This window comes from Acartia tonsa, chromosome 4 (genome assembly GCF_053477335.1).
Source record: "Acartia tonsa isolate MP-2025a chromosome 4, ASM5347733v1, whole genome shotgun sequence".
NCBI classification, from domain to species: domain Eukaryota; kingdom Metazoa; phylum Arthropoda; class Copepoda; order Calanoida; family Acartiidae; genus Acartia; species Acartia tonsa.
The window spans coordinates 28,331,412-28,348,469 of record NC_137263.1 but is presented as its reverse complement, the minus strand read 5'-3'; the positions used below and the strand labels follow the sequence as shown (position 1 = coordinate 28,348,469).

The 17,058-nt window shown below is 32.8% G+C and overlaps 3 protein-coding genes across 11 annotated transcripts in view; 2 read left to right on the top strand and 1 right to left on the bottom strand.

The window, feature by feature from the left end:
* On the bottom strand, positions 1 to 1,267 carry Ttc19 (tetratricopeptide repeat domain 19). Its single transcript, XM_080157325.1, has one exon. The coding sequence runs from the start codon at positions 1,070 to 1,072 to the stop codon at positions 77 to 79; it is 996 nt and encodes a 331-aa protein (XP_080013451.1). The 5' UTR covers positions 1,073 to 1,267; the 3' UTR covers positions 1 to 76.
* Positions 1,268 to 2,023: 756 nt separating this feature from the next.
* LOC145318075 (L-aminoadipate-semialdehyde dehydrogenase-phosphopantetheinyl transferase) lies at positions 2,024 to 12,640 on the top strand. 2 transcript variants are annotated; one of them, XM_080159417.1, is made up of 3 exons: positions 2,024 to 2,410; positions 4,931 to 5,054; positions 10,577 to 12,640. In XM_080159417.1, the coding sequence occupies exons 1-3, from the start codon at positions 2,288 to 2,290 to the stop codon at positions 10,873 to 10,875; spliced, it is 546 nt and encodes a 181-aa protein (XP_080015543.1). In that variant the 5' UTR covers positions 2,024 to 2,287; the 3' UTR covers positions 10,876 to 12,640. The 2 variants fall into 2 exon arrangements, with proteins under 2 accessions (XP_080015543.1, XP_080015544.1); XM_080159418.1 differs by lacking the exons at positions 2,024 to 2,410; positions 4,931 to 5,054 and adding an exon at positions 8,174 to 8,489.
* LOC145318072 (protein zyg-11 homolog) overlaps positions 12,586 to 17,058 on the top strand; it is a 47,370-nt gene continuing 42,897 nt past the window's right edge. For all 8 annotated transcript variants that reach the window (XR_013879211.1, XR_013879212.1, XR_013879213.1 and 5 more), the window contains exons 1-5: positions 12,586 to 12,694; positions 12,967 to 13,206; positions 14,583 to 14,807; positions 16,030 to 16,224; positions 16,448 to 16,619. Coding sequence is in view for 5 of the 8 variants with exons in the window: in XM_080159410.1 (XP_080015536.1) it covers positions 12,647 to 12,694; positions 12,967 to 13,206; positions 14,583 to 14,807; positions 16,030 to 16,224; positions 16,448 to 16,619 (880 nt within the window). In the remaining 3 variants the exon portion in view is untranslated. The remainder of the gene's footprint in view (positions 12,695 to 12,966; positions 13,207 to 14,582; positions 14,808 to 16,029; positions 16,225 to 16,447; positions 16,620 to 17,058) is intronic.

The window sequence follows — 17,058 nt, the reverse complement described above, 5'->3', positions numbered from 1 at the left end:
TTTTCATTAATACATTTATTGTTGTTAAATCATTGAATATTTACTTAAATCTCTGTTCATTAGGTATGCAAACCTTTTACTGAAATATCAACTTTGCCTTTTCAATACAATCATTTGCTTCTTCAACTATGTTGGATAAATTGTTGGCTGATGCTATGGTCTTGGCTCTTATACAGTCAGCTTCACCAGTTTTCGACACTCCCGATAATAGATTATTAACACCTCTATTGACTAAAAATGTAGGTAAATATTGGCATGATATGTTTTCTGCGATCTTTATTATTGCAGTCAAAATTTCCTCTGCTTTCTTATATTCTCCTTTCATACTAAGAACTGTTGCCAATGAATTCTGTATTACAAGAGTTTGTTCATGATTACAGCCTAACACCTCCTTTGCAACTTCTACACCAGTTTCATACATTGACTCTGCTTCTGACAATCTATTTTGACTAGCCAGAAATTGAGCAAACCTATCCAAGGATAGTCCATAAAGGGCAAGGGTATCTTCGTCCACATCTGGACCAAGTTTTTCAATCTTAACTTTTTGTGAGTCAATGCAAAATTTAAAGCCAATTTCTGCTTTATTAAAATCCTCTCTCACTGACTGAATGTTAGCTAATTTTAACGACATTTCGACTATAGCGTTACTATTTTGAGGTTCTCCTTCCGTTATGATTCGCTTCATGACATCTATGTATAATCTTTCAGCTTCACCAAACAAATTCATTTCAATGGCAATATCTGCCAGTAGACAGTAAATGTGGTTAACGGCTGCGTGATCTCCCATTTCAGAAGCTTGTCTAAGTGCTAGATGCAAAATTTGTTGGGCTCGCTTTAGATCTCCTTCTTGACTAGCTAATATACCACGTTTTACTGTAGTCACAAGATTTGAATCATGATTTGCATTAGGATCAGGAGCTAGCCCTAGCCAAGTTAAAATACCGGACATTATTATGGTTTGGCCTGTTGGTTTACAAGTCAATTTTTTTGAAGTTTTACAACTCTTGAATTCTTTGCCAATAATCATTTTACACCACAATGGCCGTGTTCTTTTCATAAAATTGTGAAACATTTTAACTTAATAGTTTGTTTGATATTTTTTTCTTGTTGTAATAATCAAGATTTGAAAAATGTTTCAGATTATGTTTTTAACAAAAAATAAACTATAAAACTTTGAAATTAAAATAATTCAGACAGTGAATACAATGTAGAATCAGATTTACCAAGAAAACAAACGCTGTGATGTCTGCTTCCCAAATTGTTACATAACAATAATGTTGCCAGACTTTTAATATTGCAAATTTATTAATATACAAGTATATATGTAAGTGAGTAATATTTAATGAAATTTCGTATCATAAGACAATTTTATTTTGGATATTTATTAGCTTACAAAAAAAGATTAAGCTATTTAAATTGATAATATTTATTGAGATTTTTTCGCTTAAAAATTCAGGTGGAAACAATCCCATAATATAACATAAACAATTTTTTTCCAAACATATATATCGTTTTCTATCGTTTTCTAATTAATTTTTATATGTATACGGGTCACTTTCACTTCACAACTTGGATTCTGATGTTTAATCTTTTAATTATATAAGGAATATTTTAATACTATATATTATACTAGCGGCTTCGCCCCTAGCCTCTAGGGGCTTTGCCCCAAGAGGTGATAAAAAAAATTATGGCGAAAATCGTAAAGGACCATGGAAATCTCCTTCAAAAAAAAAAAAAAAAAAAAAAATGGGGGGGGGATTTTTTGGTTTTTGGGGGGGTTGGGGGTGTCCCACCCCCCAATAAAATAGCTTAAAACCACCACAGGACCAATAGGTAGATACCCTGAAGAGTAGAATCCGATCGGTTCAGTGGTTACTGAGATCTTAAGGGACAGACAGACAGACGGACAGACAGACATTGTTCTACTTTGTATTATAGATTCAATGTGGGGGAAATGTATCAAATAGTTTTTGACCGAAATATTATTGTGAGCTCTGCATGCCGCGTTTCAACTATTTGTTCCATACTGAATTAAATCAAATAAAATCTAGAACGATTTAACGTTTAAACTGTTTAAGTGCTATATGAAAATAATCAAAAAAAAAAAAAAAAAAAAAGATCCTTTTAAGATATAGCACTGTTATTAATTTATATTTGATAATTTCATATTCTGTCTTTAGCGAATTTTTTGTACAGTTATTTATTTTAACATTTTATTCAAATATGATTAAATACATGTACATATAATAAAAATAATAATTATCATTTCATACTTACAATTAAGAAGATGAGAAGTATCAGATGGTTTTTTAACTTCAACTCCTGGAGTCCAAGTCAAGCAGAAATTTGCCAAGGATTTAGTTGTATCCAAACTGATGAAAGATCTCGGATTTTGAATTTTGCGTATCAGGAATAATATAACCGTTGTGAATGTGAACAAACAGCTTTAACACTTATTTAAGGATAAGTTTTTATATTAATAGTTAAATTTATATAGCTACTGTAATTTTGTTATGTATAAAATCTCCACTAAAGTTATCTAAATTTAGATATGAAATAGGATAGAGATAAAAAGTAGATTAATCATGCAGATACAATTTATAATTGATATTTTAGACTGACATAGACATATATATATATACATGAGGTTAATAATATCCAAATGATTTTTTTTATGTAATCCTTAAGATACGTGCAAAGTTGTAGACCGGTGTACAAAATTAGTGCTATATCAGATATTTCCTTTTTAATGTTAACCATATTTATGAGACATGAAGTTAATTAAGTTTTTTACCTTGCAGTACTTATAAAACATTAAAGGAGGATGTGCATAATTCCCATTTGGGCTCGAGAACACTTAGAGCTAGAGGGAGCTAATTTTGGATTTAAGCTTCTATAGGGCCAAAGTTACTTTTAAAATTATCGTCGACCCCCCCCCCCCCCCTCCCCCAATTTTTTTTTTGGGGGGGGGTGGGTGGATTATACTATAGGATGTTTCTAAAGAAACGACTTGAGATAAATGGAGCAAACCTTGGGATAACATTTTTGTAGGCCTATATTTGATTTTAGAATTATCGCTGACCACCCACCCACCCCCAAACCCCTAATTTAGGGGGGGGGGGCGGGTGGATTATACTATAGGGTGTTTCTCAGAAACGACTTGAGATAAATGGAGCACACCTTAGGATAAAACTTATGTGGGCCTATATTTGATTTTAGAATTATTACCCACCACACGTTTTTTCTTCAGTGAAGCATTGGCCGGATCTTGGCAATTGCATATTCTTTATAGGCCTTTTAATTTCTCTAAAACAGGTGTGCAGGCATAAAATGTACGTTCGACCATTTGGAAGCCAGTATAAAGTTCATAGATTTCTAAAAAAAAATTTCTATAAAACCATTAAAGCTCAAGTATATAAAGTGGCATAGCAAGTATTTTGTATATATACAATGCTTCACAGAAAAGCTTTACTGAAGAAAAAAAGAGTAAAATAAGTCTTTTTCATGCATTTATGTGCACTTTGAGTGAGATAACTGTGTATTATTAAGTAATGACTATTCTAGATTATTTGTAGACTTCTTTTGTCGGTTAAAATTGTGAGCATACCTTCTACCGTATGGCTGTTAGCGGCCTTTTAAAATCATATACGGCAAACCAGCAAAAAAATGTCCCCCTTTTTTAACTGAAGAAGGAAGGCGAATGAGATACTTTTTTAGCCCTAATTTTTAACACAAAGGAACTTAACAAAAAATGTTACTACAATAAAGAATGATGTGCACTAAAATGGTTTGGGCAGGGGAGAGGCCAGGGAGGTTTACTCGAGAGACAGAGTGAGCTAACATCAGATTAAAGCTTCTGTAGGGCCTAAGTTACTTTTAAGAATATTGGTGACCGCCACTCCGGCCGTTTTCCGCCACCGTAAAATTTTTTTTTCATTTCTCGCCAAATTAGGCAATTTGTAATAATTTAAGACCATGTTATTTTTTTTTTTAAATTTTCCCTTTAAACTAACCCTTTCCCTTCAAATTCTCGTTTATTAGACTAGGTATATCTTAAATTAAGTACTACTCCTGTGCTTTTGAAGATAGTGGAACAAAATCTTGTTTGCTGTATCAGTGAATAAAGATTAATACAAAAAACGGCGGGTTGACCGTGCCACCAAATTATTTTTTTGCATTTCTTGCAGAATTAGGCGATTTGGAATCATTTGAGACAATGTTTTTTTTGGCGGAAAATGGTGATGATCTGCGGTCAAACAACCGTTTTTTTAGATATTTAACAAATGACCAACCCTAAAAGATTTTTAAAAGCCCAAGAGAAGCAAAATATATCTTAATATACAAGAATTTGAAATATCTTTAATGGCGGCGGAAAACGGCGGGATTGGTGGTCAACTAATCTTTTTTTTTATATAAATATTAATTTACTGACCCGCCAAACAAGATTTTGTTCCAATATCTTCAAAAGTACAGGAGAAGCACTGAATTTAAGATATACATTGATAAACGAGAATTTTTAAACAATGACTGTCTACCCGCAGGGTTAGATTTAAGGGGAAATTTTTTTGAAAAAATAACATGGTCTCAAATGGTTCCAAATTGCATAGGTAATTCGGCGAGAAGTGCAATAACAATTTTTTAGGCGGTGACGGAAAACGGCGGGAGCGGCGGTCATCGATATTCTTAAAAGTAACTTTGGCCCAACAGAAGCTTAAATCCGAAATTAGCTCATTCTAGCTCTAAGGGTTCTCGAGTACCCTCCTACCCCCTGCCCAAACCATTTTAGTGCACATCCTCCTTTTTCACTGCAGTGTCTTTTATTATGTGCCATGTGATTGTGGAACTGCGTCGGAACCCCCACTATCCCCCTTTTAAGACCTAAATTTGGTTTGTCACATCAATTTGATTATATTGTTAAATTATACCCCAGATAGATCTGAAAGCTAGTCTTGTAGGAAGGCTCATGTTACGTAAGGCAGTGGCTGAATTAACTGGCCTTAGCAACGTGGAAATAAAATTTCTCAGATCGGAACGTGGAAGGCCTTATGTTTCAGGTATATTGGGCTCAAGGAAATATGTTTCCACACCTTTGGTTAAAATAACAAAATCCTTTTTATCATTAAATGATACTTACATCTGAGATGAATAGTAAAATATGTAAAAGAAGAATCGAAATAATCTGGAATGGAAGGGGTTAAAAATTTCATGGGTAGATTTCAAATAAATCTTACAACTTTGCTTTGTTATTTGTTCTTTCATAATAAAATAAATATCTTAAAAACATCACATGAGGAATAATTATATTACCGGAGAAGCACAATTTTGTCACTGCAGCGGTTACTGAGCTTAAAATGGATGGGCAGATATCGTACTACTTTAAAGTTAGCTACCAAGAGCTCCATTGATTCAACTTCTCCCCCACACACCACCTCCTGCTCGCACTAATAAACTTAAGGGGGGGGGGGGCACTATGGTCTATTTAAGGGGTTTAGTGGAAATTTGGTATAGCTTTAATCAAATTTAAATATTTACACTTCTACCAGTCCGAATTCATTAAAATAAAAAGTTATGAGTAATATATTAAATTAGGCAACTTTTTAAAGTTGGTCATGTATAGGTGCGTGCACAGGAATGTGATTGGGGATTAACCAAAAAGGGGTGATTTTTTTAATATAATCTTTGTTACTACTCTGTTATTTTTAGAGATAATTGAACCAAATTTTTTCCCTGATTCAATTACTACCCTAGGTAAACGATTATTAATAAATAATAGGGATTTCCCGCCAAAACCGCCATCTACCGCCGAATTCCGCCGTGTTATTTGCTACCTCATTTGGCTGTTTGGAGTCAATAGAAAAGAGTGATCTATTTGAATAAAAGTATTATAATACACCTTTTTCTATCCACTTACAACTGCTTTTTAATATTTATAATATATTTAAGAGGGGTTAGGTCTTTTTAAACTTAAAGAAAATAAATATTAAGACTGGATAATCGAGCTTCCTATTTAAGATATTGATTAATTTTTTTTTTTTGTAAAGTATCTTAAGTGTGTTTTTCTACATGTATAGTCTACTATTATAAGTACCTATTTAAATTTAGTACTGTCCCTCAAGGGCCTACGGGGGCCAACACCGCCACCCCCCCCCCCTTTCTAGCCCAACCAGAAGTTAAAATTTTACTTCTGTTTTTAAAGGTATCAGACTGAGTTTTAAAGGAAAAAAGTATTCTCATAACTGAACTAATTATTTTTTTGTATCTATGCCCCCCCCCCCCCCCCCTATCTAACCAAAAATAAGATAACCATCATAAAATTGATATCAAACAAACTTTAATTCATTTTAGAACAGTAAAGAAAAACCAGTAGACCAAGAAATAAACTAAAACAGTATTTGCCAGCTAAATCATAACATAAAAATGCTTTGTATCTTACAAAAAAAAGACAGAAGAAACGAACACATTTACTCTTTGAAATCTTAATGTTTTTAGAGTTTTCCAGACAGATAAGGGGACCAAGTGAACTAAAGAGTAGATGCTTGTTGGTGAGCTTAATCATCACAAAAAAATCAGCTTTCTTACAAAATAAAACTGCGTAGTAGAGTAAATTTTCCCTACAGATATCTAATGTCTGTAATAGAATTAACGACAGACCGACGGACCAAATAAATCTTACACTAGATGGTTGTTTGTACAGATAATGTTCATAAAAAGATTTTCTTTCAACCGTCTTGAGTCGTAGCAAAGAAATTCACGATGTTTACATATCGATTCATACAGACTGACGGACTTTGCGAATTTGAAAGTAGCTACGCTACTACAAAATTTATTTTTGCACTTTCCTTTTAAGGACTAGAGTTGCAAACACCTTCCCTAAACACTAAAATCAAAAAAAGAAATGACCTATATGCAACAAATGTTTTGTTTTTAAAATCTGCGGGCGGCGGTTTTTTTGCGGAAACTGCGGGTAAGTCGCGGTTTTAAAATTATTGTTCCTCAAGTAATTACTGATTAATTTTAAAAAGTTTTACTCAATTATCTTTAATAGTAATGGAATAACAGAGAAATTAAGATTGCTGTTGTGATTTGTAATTCCCCTCCCCCCCTCAAATTTAGGTTTTACAGGCAATTTTCAGATTAAAAATTTTTAAAGTTGCGCTACCGACCCCACTCTGGAAACTTAACTAAAAATTGTATTATATTCTCAAAATTTAGAATCATATATGGTTTGGTATGGGGTCGGTAGCGCAACTAGGAGTAAAATGACGAAAACTAATTTTTTTTGCTAAATTTTTCAGTAAAAAAATGACGAAAATTATTTCATAAATTTACTTTCAAAGCATAAAATTAACACTGATAAGGTAAAATATATAATAAAAATGTTTTTATTTATTGATTTGGTGTATATATTTGTAAAGAATATGAACGAAATAAGTTTTTAATAGATATTTATGCAAAAAAAAAATTATTTTTCATATCTAGGTAGAAAATAAAAAGTAGATTTTTGACCTTCAAAAAATATTGATTTGACCCAACTTTGAAGTAAAAAAAAACTTAGTTCCAAACGTTATTTTTTCTTTTCCTTGTCTATTATGCATGAGCTGGGGTATGTAAATCAATAATATCAAGTTAAAATAAGAAAATTTGATCATGACTTTTTTGCCAAATTTCCACCCTTAGACCGTTGTGGGGGGGAGGAGTGTAAATGCAAGAAACAATCATCTCGTAATCAGTGCGCTAATGGCACTTAGAATCCCATGAGTAGTCCTAGGTAGTTTTATTTTTCCTAACTCGAATAAAAAGTTGGAAAAGTAACAGCTAACGGCTGGCGGCTCAGCCGTTTTTCGGCTATTTTTAGTGCAAAACTACCATTGATTTAGTAATGAAAATTAATTTTTACACTAAATCATTTTAAATGCTACCAATAAACTTATAAAAGTTGGATGTGTTATCACTATGAACTCATTTAAAACTTTCGGCTAACAGACAATTCCAACAACTTAACGTGACGAAGCATCCTGAGGCTAATATAGCAATCAATAAAATTTGCGCATTGATTAGGACATGATTGCACTAAATCTTCAACGCCCACCCCTTCACCTCTCCTAAAGCAAATGAAGGAGCAAATAATTGTATGAAAAAAAATACAGTGTAAGTAGAAGGTATATTATTTTTTTATATGGATTTACCTAAACTATCTAATGACTGCAATGCAAGTATTTAATTGTGTCGTTTTAATAAAAGTCCAACTTTGGTACTCTACTGGCTAAAAGGTCATTTCATTTTTAAGTTTTTATTGTCGTTTCGATTTTGAACTGTATGATGATTCACGTAAGTGTTAGGTACGATTTAGGAAGCGTAACAACTTCATAACCGTTACTAGAAAGTCCGTACGTCCATTTAAAACATGCTGATCTTTAAATTTTTGACACAACTTTTTATATGATATAATTATCATTATCAGGTTTTTGGAAAAATGATTTCTAGACAAGGTCAGATTTTAAGTGAAACAACTCTAAAATTAAATCCTAAAAATGTAAGTATATCCTTTCACTAGTCTGTATCCTGTGCAACAAATATATGTAAATTTTGTTTGGACATAAGGGGGGGGGGGGCGTAATGACATAAGTTCTGAACCGTGAGCAAAATGGTCTAAATATTTAGCTAGACCCTTCAAACTTGGTATATAAGCCTAGTCCTATAGGTATTTCATCTAAATGGCAAAAAAATCCAAAATTTTTTATTTTAAGGTTAGGTTAGGTAAGAAAAACCCTGCGGAAATGGGGTTGTTAGGCTTTTTTTGGTTTATTTTGATGTGGAAACTTGCCTTAAATTGTTTTTTCTTAGGGTTTTAACTTAAATACACTGTATCTATTCATATGGACATTATTTAAGATGATTCAGCAAGTCGGGGACTGACCCAAGGGGGCTAGGTGGGTGGCCCGCAGGGGTTAAGTGCATTTTTCCCAATATATATGTTGTGATACATAAAATTATAGGTTTTTTAGGTCAAGGAACTCAAATTCAGAGCTAAAATAAGCATTAGACTAATCTGAAGCTAGCCCCAGCGGGCTAGGTTAGTGGCCCGCAGGGGTTAAGTGCATTTTTTCCAATATATATCTTGTTATACATCAAAATATAGGTTTTTTAGGTCAAGAAACTCAAATTCTGAGCGAAAATTAGCATTAGACTAACCTGAAGATAACCCCCCAGGGCTAGGTTGATTTTCCACACGGCTTAAGAGCATTTACCTAACCTAACCTAGAAAATTACTTATATTTTCACAGATTTTTTTCTTGAATAAACTGTCTATTAATGAGGACTTTATTTAAGATGATTCAGCAAGTTGGTGACCGACCCCAGCAGGCTAGGTGGGTGGCCCACATGGTTAAGTGCATTTTACCTAACCTAACCTAGAAACTTACATTTAATAATTTTTTTTTAGGTTTTTTTCTCCAATAAACTGTCCATTCATGAGGACCTTATTTTAGATGATCCAGCAAGTTGAAGACCGACCCCAGCGGGCTAGGTGGGTGGCCTGCAGGGGTTATGTTGTGATACATCAAATCATAGGTTTTTTTTAGGTCAAAGAACTCAAATTCAGAGCTAAAATAAGCATAAGAATAATCTGAAGGTAACCCCAGCGGGCTAAGTGGGTTGCCCACAGGGCTTGAGTGCATTTTACCTGACCTAACCTAGAAACTTACATTTAATATTTTTTTTTAGGTTTTTTTCTCAAATAAACTGTCCATTCATGAGGACCTTATTTCAGATGATCCAGCAAGTCGAAGACTGACTCCAGTGTGCTAGGTGGGTGGCCCGCAGGGGTTAAATGCATTTTTTTTAAAGCACGTGTTATTAAACATCTAATTATAGGTTTAATAGGTCAAGAAACTCAAATTTAGAGCTATTTAAAAATGCACTTAACCCCTACGGGCCATCAACCTAGCCCGCTGGGGCTAGCTTCAGATTAGTCTAATGCTTATTTTAGCTCTGAATTTGAGTTCCTTGACCTAAAAAACCTATAATTTGATGTATCACAACATATATATTGGGAAAAATGCACTTAACCCCTGTGGGCTATCCACCTAGTCCCCTGGGGTCGGTCCCCGACTTGCTGAATCATCTTAAATAATGTCCATATGAATAGATACAGTGTATTTAAGTTGAAACTCTAAGAAAAAACAATTTAAGGTAAGTTTCCACATCAAAATAGACCAAAAAAGCCTAAAAACCCAATTTCCGCAGGGTTTTTCTTACCTAACCTAACCTTAAAATAAAATTTTTTGGATTTTTTTGCCATTTAGATGTAATACCTATAGGACTAGGCTTATATACCAAGTTTGAAGGGTCTAGCTAAATATTTAGACCATTTTGCTCACGGTTCAGAACTTATGTCATTACGCCCCCCCCCCCCCCCCTTATATTCTGCTTATTAAGTTCTGACACTCTACAAGAGTTTTTGTTAGTTTGTCCTTAGTATTTTAGAGGTTCGCTTTTATGGATATTGTCATCCTTGCTAATATGTAGTTTTGATGAGAAATGTGCAACAATATTTGAATTTATTTTTTATCTTAAGGTCATCCCGATCTGAGTATGAATCTTTCACATGCCGGTAATTATGTGGTTTTAGCTGCAGAAAAATCTGAAGAGTCTAATGGAACTGAAAAAAGCTTGGAAAGGATACGTTTAGGTGTCGACATTATGCCTTTAACGGACACAAGAATTAAGAGAACAGAAGATTTTTTCCGCATTATGCGACGGCAGTTTACAGATTATGAATGGAAAACAATACAGAGCTTTGATAGTGAGCTAGATCAACTTGGCAGCTTCTATAGACATTGGTCTCTAAAGGAAGTCTTTGTCATAATTTCTTAAATAAAAAGTTATTGGTATATTTTTTATACGATACGGTAAAGTTAAGTATTTGTAGAATATGAGGGAAAAATTTAAGATTTATACTTAAGCAAGTATGTACAATGTACATTGCTTGTAACGATTCCAACAAAGAATTCGGGCAGTTAAAACAAGGGTGCGAGAATTCCTTATTAAGTTTTATATTTTTTTTAGGTTTCTTAAATTCTTAAATTTATTCTATTTTTTAGTATAAGGAATTTTTGAATTTTATTTTCTCGAAAACCACAGCACTACACTAAAAAACTAAGAATTGCATTGATTTTTTAGTGTTTTATTAATTGTAAATTGCATCAGTTGTTATCTACTATAGCAAAATATGGACCCTTAATAAGATTTCTACCACCTCTGCACTGTTTTAACAACTCTAGTCCATTAGAACCTATACGATTAATTTCTCTCGTGTGCAAAATAAAAGGTAACCCCATCAAATTGTAAAATTAAAATCCACGCATTCATGACATTATTTTATGGTATGCCACAGAGATGGTAAAAAAACAGGTTTTTTAAAAAAAAGAACAAACCAGTTTGTTTTTTTGTTTTTTTTTAGAAATAATATCCAAATTATGGCCTGCCCCCCTCTTTTTTCACCCCCTCCCCCTTTTTCCTCACCCCCCAAACGGGGGGTGCCCAAATATGCCAAAAAGCACCCGAAAAAGGGCAGCCCAAAACCGCCCGCCCGATTTGACAACCCTGGCTGATACGGTAATTTAGGTTTTGGACAGTTATTTACTGTATTGTTTAAGTTATGAAAAGATATAACTGGAAAGATAGGCCTTTGTATAAATAGTTTAAAAAAAAACCATCCCCACCTTGTTTTTTTTTGGTTTAAACCAAGTGGTTTTTTTCTGCCATCTCTGTTAGAACACCATTCTAGCCCGCTGGGGTTGGCCTCCGATTTGCTGAATCATTTTAAATAATGTCCTTGTGAATAGACACAGTGTATTTTAGGAAAACTAAACACCTTCGAAAAAAAAACAAAAAACAATAAAGTTACCTAATTGTCTACATCAAAATAGAACAAAAAGGCCATTTCCGCAGGGGCTTTCTTACCTAACCTAACATAATTTTTTTTTATTTTTCTGCCATTTAGATGACTAGGCTTGTGTACTAAGTTTTAAAATTCTAGCTCAATATTTAGACCATTTTGCTCACGGTTTACGGTCAGATCATCAGATGTCATTATGCACCCTGTCTAAATATTTAATGTTTGTATGGTTTTACACGAATGCACAGTAGAATTTTTTTTCTTTTTTAAAAGAACCTCATTTTTCATAAAAACTAGTTTTGTTTAAACATAAAGGTGTAGTGAGATTTGTCTCGGAAAGGTTTGACAAAGTCTTTAATAGGAAAGTTATGTTAAAGCTGTCGGAACTGGGCTTAATATTGATTTAAGAACTATAGAATTTAATATCATTAATCAATTGAAAACAGATTCAGTAATATGTAATACAACAGTAGCAGTTGATAAATCTTTACAAAACGATTGGATGTTTCAAGAGTTCCTACTTGACGGACACTGTGTAAGTGTAGCATTAAATAGCAAAAACAAAAGTGATATATGTACTCCTATAGCGTGGACTGATGTTAGCCTTTCGCATCTATTGGAATTTCAAGAATCTTTGGACAACCTTGAAAATATGTACTGGAAACTTTTTTGTGATAAAACAAAAATCAAACCATTTTAAATTGATTAGTCTTTGACCAGGAATGAATATTCTATTTCAGATTGATAATGTACGACAAAGATAACCCGTTGTTTATAAGTCCTGCACTGTTACAGGTAAAAATCATTTTGGATCATCATGAAATACTGCTTTAGCCTAGAAAAGTGTAGAAATTACCACTAGAAAAATGAGGCAAAAAACAGTCGTTTCTTTTATACCAAAGGGAGGGGGATGGGGGGGGGGAGATCCAATAACTCGTCACATGAAGCAAGAGATATTTTAGTTTTTGTTTTACGAGAATAATACCCTCGTATGAAACCTGAATGTATGGAAGCACTTTTTAGTTTTATATAATATATTTTGTGATGGATGAAAACTATTTTTTTAGGATTCTTCTCTGGATTATATTTGCGAAAATTTGGCCATTCTCTGTAAAACTGTGTCATATAAATCATTGGATCCTTTTGATAGCGGTCTAAAATTGAAATTTAAAGATGAACAGACATTTATCCCTTGTGAAATCTCAGAGAAGCTACTACTGAAACTGAGTGAAAAGCGCAAACTGGATGATATTGTTATGACATTATTTAGCAGTGATGTCACTAGATTAAAGCATATTACATTAAAGGTAATATTATGCAATATTATTTACAATGCACAAATGGCACTTGGAATCAAAATTTCGTTTTGAAACTTGGTATGAGTAATCCTTTGGTAGGTTAATTTTCGAAAAAATCGAAAAAAATTGGTAAGACCTAGAACTGATCCATAAAATTTAATTTTAGAGATTAAATAAGTTACCATTATACATATTTCCACAAAGTTTCATTAAGATTTGCTTTTTAGTTGAGGTTTTTATCGATTCCTAGAATTTCACGCTATAAATCTTACAAGGTTTCGTGATTTTATAGTTTAATGTTTTTTTATGAAACTGCTCTATAGTTATTTTTTTCTGGATATCCATCAATAATTTTTGAGCTTCGCTACTTATGGGTGTTGTCATCCTTGTATTATGAATATAAATAGGTGAACAAACTTCATTGTATCAATTTTATTTAACACTGAAAAAAATATTTTTTCCAGAGATGGTGAAAATTCAAAAGATAAAATTCATGATGTGAAAATAATTCTTAAACTACAGTGTGTTTTTTTATGAGAACTTTTTTGAAAGCAATTTTACCCCACTTATAGTTATCAGAATTTAATGAGTAATGGCTTATTTTCTTTGTTTTTTAAGGCAATTAATAGAACAACAAAAAAATATTTCAGTTTTTATTTAAAAAGTACAGTAAAATCTAAATTTTAAAACTTAGGTGTCAAAATATAAAAATGGTTTTAGCGCATTTTTCTTTAAAAAATGGATTTTCTGTAGTCGACTTTGGGGGGCCAGTACTCCCTCCCTGGTTGAGATATGACCTTCAAACTTTGATATGTTCTAGTACATGTCCCTAATAGTATCTGTATACATTTTTAGCTCTATACCTCAACTTTGAAGTGTTTAGCAGCCATTCTTTCAAATTCTTGCAAAAGGTTGATTATTTGAGCATAAGAAAAATGCGCTAAAACCATTTTTAGATGTTGACACCTAAGTTTTGAATTTTAGATTTTACTGTACTTTTTAAATAAAAACTGAAATATTTTTTTGTTGTTCTATTAATTGCCTTAAAAAACGAAGAAAATAAGCCATTAATCATTAAATTCTGATAACTATAAGTGGGGTAAAATTGCTTTCAAAAAAGTTCTCTTAAAAAAAACACACTGTATATGTTTCAAAGTACATAATTCATCTACCAGTAGTTAAAAAGACAAAAAAATCTTCGTTTTTATATGAGATAGGGTAAAAATTTTTAAAATATTTATTGATTTAGAGGAACTCCAATGTTGATTTTTGGCGAAATGTCCGACCTTAGACCACTGTGCCCCCCCTCCCCCCTATTGAATCCATAATGAATTAGGGCTTTAGTAGTTTTCATTCCTCCTATTTAAAGTGAAATAATTTCGTAGGATGCTTCAAGATTATCAATAAATGGATTGAAAACTTTGCATGGACACAAAATTCTAGAACTTGAAGCTTTGGGACTGAGAAAATCTACTGTAACAGATCTAATTAGTTGTCTTGGGGAATGGTCACTTCAGAATCTTAAAATGTTAAATGTTTCAAATTCTACCTTTATGGATACAAATAAATTTTGCATCTTAGTGGCATTATCAAAGCTAAGAAATTTACAGGTAAATAGTTTATTTTAAAAAGGGCAACATCCCTTAAACCCCACCCCCCATAGCTATTAATGAACAGGGAATAAGGGAGGGGACAATGGATCGAAAATTCAAATTTTAAGCGTCTCAGACTTTGGGTACTGGCTTAAAGGGAATGTGCAAGAATTCAGCAGTTTCTGACTGACTTTGGGTACTAGCGCATCAATGCCCCGTTAACTAGCTGAGTTAACTAGACAGAAAAATTTGTCCTTAGATGACTGGTTTTAACAAATATTTTTCCCAAGAAAATGTCATTTCATGTATAGAAACTCTACTGTGATATTTATGTATTAAACGATCTAAGAACCCCTTGAGTTTAGGTAGCAGTAAAAAATATATGAGAAGGGTTGACGAAGTTCCAAGGGTGATGTTCTAGAGATTAATTACAGAATGTTTACTATATATTGATGTACTGGTACTTTAATTTTCAAGTAAATGATTTTTTTCTTAGAACTAATTTTGTTCTCAATTATATTACCATGATCCCTTTACAATTTTGGTAAAATTTTTTTGATAAATCTGGTTTTCATTGCTTTTGAGTGAAAACTCTTAAATTGAATTAAGTGCCCATTGTCCCCTCCCTTACTCCATGATTAATGAAAGTAATCGTATCAGGCTAGGGGTGTCAATCTGTCAATTTTTGGTTCAGTTTCGGATTCTGATAAAAATCCACAAAAAAAGCGGATTGTGGATTCTTGAAAAAGGTAGGTTTTGGGAAGATAAGTTGAAATTAACAAAAATAATATTTCTCGTATTCATTCGAATCCGGTGGATAGGAACCGGTTCTCATCCATACGAAAAAACTATGTCTAGCATCGTATTATATAATATCCAGCTTTCTACGATTATAATTGTACATTCTATATCCGCGGAAAGCCGTTTATAATACGATGCGAAGAATAACTATTATTTCATTTTTGCCGAACAGTTTAAAAGCCATTGATTATAAATGAATGTTAGCCAATTGCGATATCTAAACTTTCGAAAATAAGATTTTAAGTACTTGTTCGTTAAAAGCTATTTATTTGTTAACTATAAGAATGTTTATGTGAAAAACACAGTGTTTTCAGGGAACTCCAATTGAATCCTGTTTCCCTGTATTTCAAATTACCAGTTATGATATCTATTAAAAAAAATATTGTTTTGAATACGTAATCGATTGAATTAATTATTAATGTATATTATTATTATTTAGACTTTAAATGTTTCAAGAACAGAGTTTAGTAAAAACAGTTTAGAACTGGTAGTAGATGACCTGCCAAATCTAGAAAGTTTGAACATTAGTTGTACACATGTAACAGATATATCAGCATTGAAAAAGTGTAAGGATAAATTAAAGTCTCTGTCAATGTCTGGGATCAAAGTTCCTATTGAAGAAAGAGAACTTGTGGTAAGTATTTCAAAAATATTTTAATATGGCTCCAAATCAAAACAATAAATAACAAAATGCGGAGACAAACTTGAATTAAAAATCCGCTTATAAAAGCATATTTCTTCATATAGATTAAGGAACAAAGATCATTGAATTGGGTCAAAATTGGCATTAATGAATGTTTCTACGTGTGTGTTCATTAATTCCAGGCTTTTATTATTAAGTGAATATTACGTTTTAGATTGACATTGTAACGGAGTTAAGTGGTTTATTACACTTGGATATTTCTGATGAAGAAGATTGGGATCCTTGTGATGCCTTGCCTGTTGGATCAAGATTTGCTAGGATACAAGTTGGACTTCTATTAAGACGACATACTTGCTTACCTTCATTGCAGTCGTTAGATATTTCAGGTAAATCCATATTAATACATATTATTCTCTTTGTCTGTCTGTCCGTCAGTTAGTCCGTAACACAATGGGGGAAATGTGATTTTCTCTGCTTTTCTGTAAGATAGACAGCTGGAATTCTACTTATTTCAACCAAGCTTTATCAAGATTAGCCCATTAATTGGGGTGCTAGATCGATTCCTAGATTTTCTCGACTCCTATTCAAGCTAGAAGGGTAAAGGTTTTAAAGATTGAATATGATCACATTCTATCACTGCTCTAGTTTATTATTTCCTAATGTCAATACATAATTTTTGCGCTTGTTGCGCTTGTTGTCATCCTTGTATTCTTACCATTTGCTCCTTTGATTGCAATAATGGAGAGAAGGGGAGTTAATCTAACCAGGTCCTAGTCAGTGCGCTAATGACACTCAGAATCCGAATTTCAGGATGAAATGGCATTA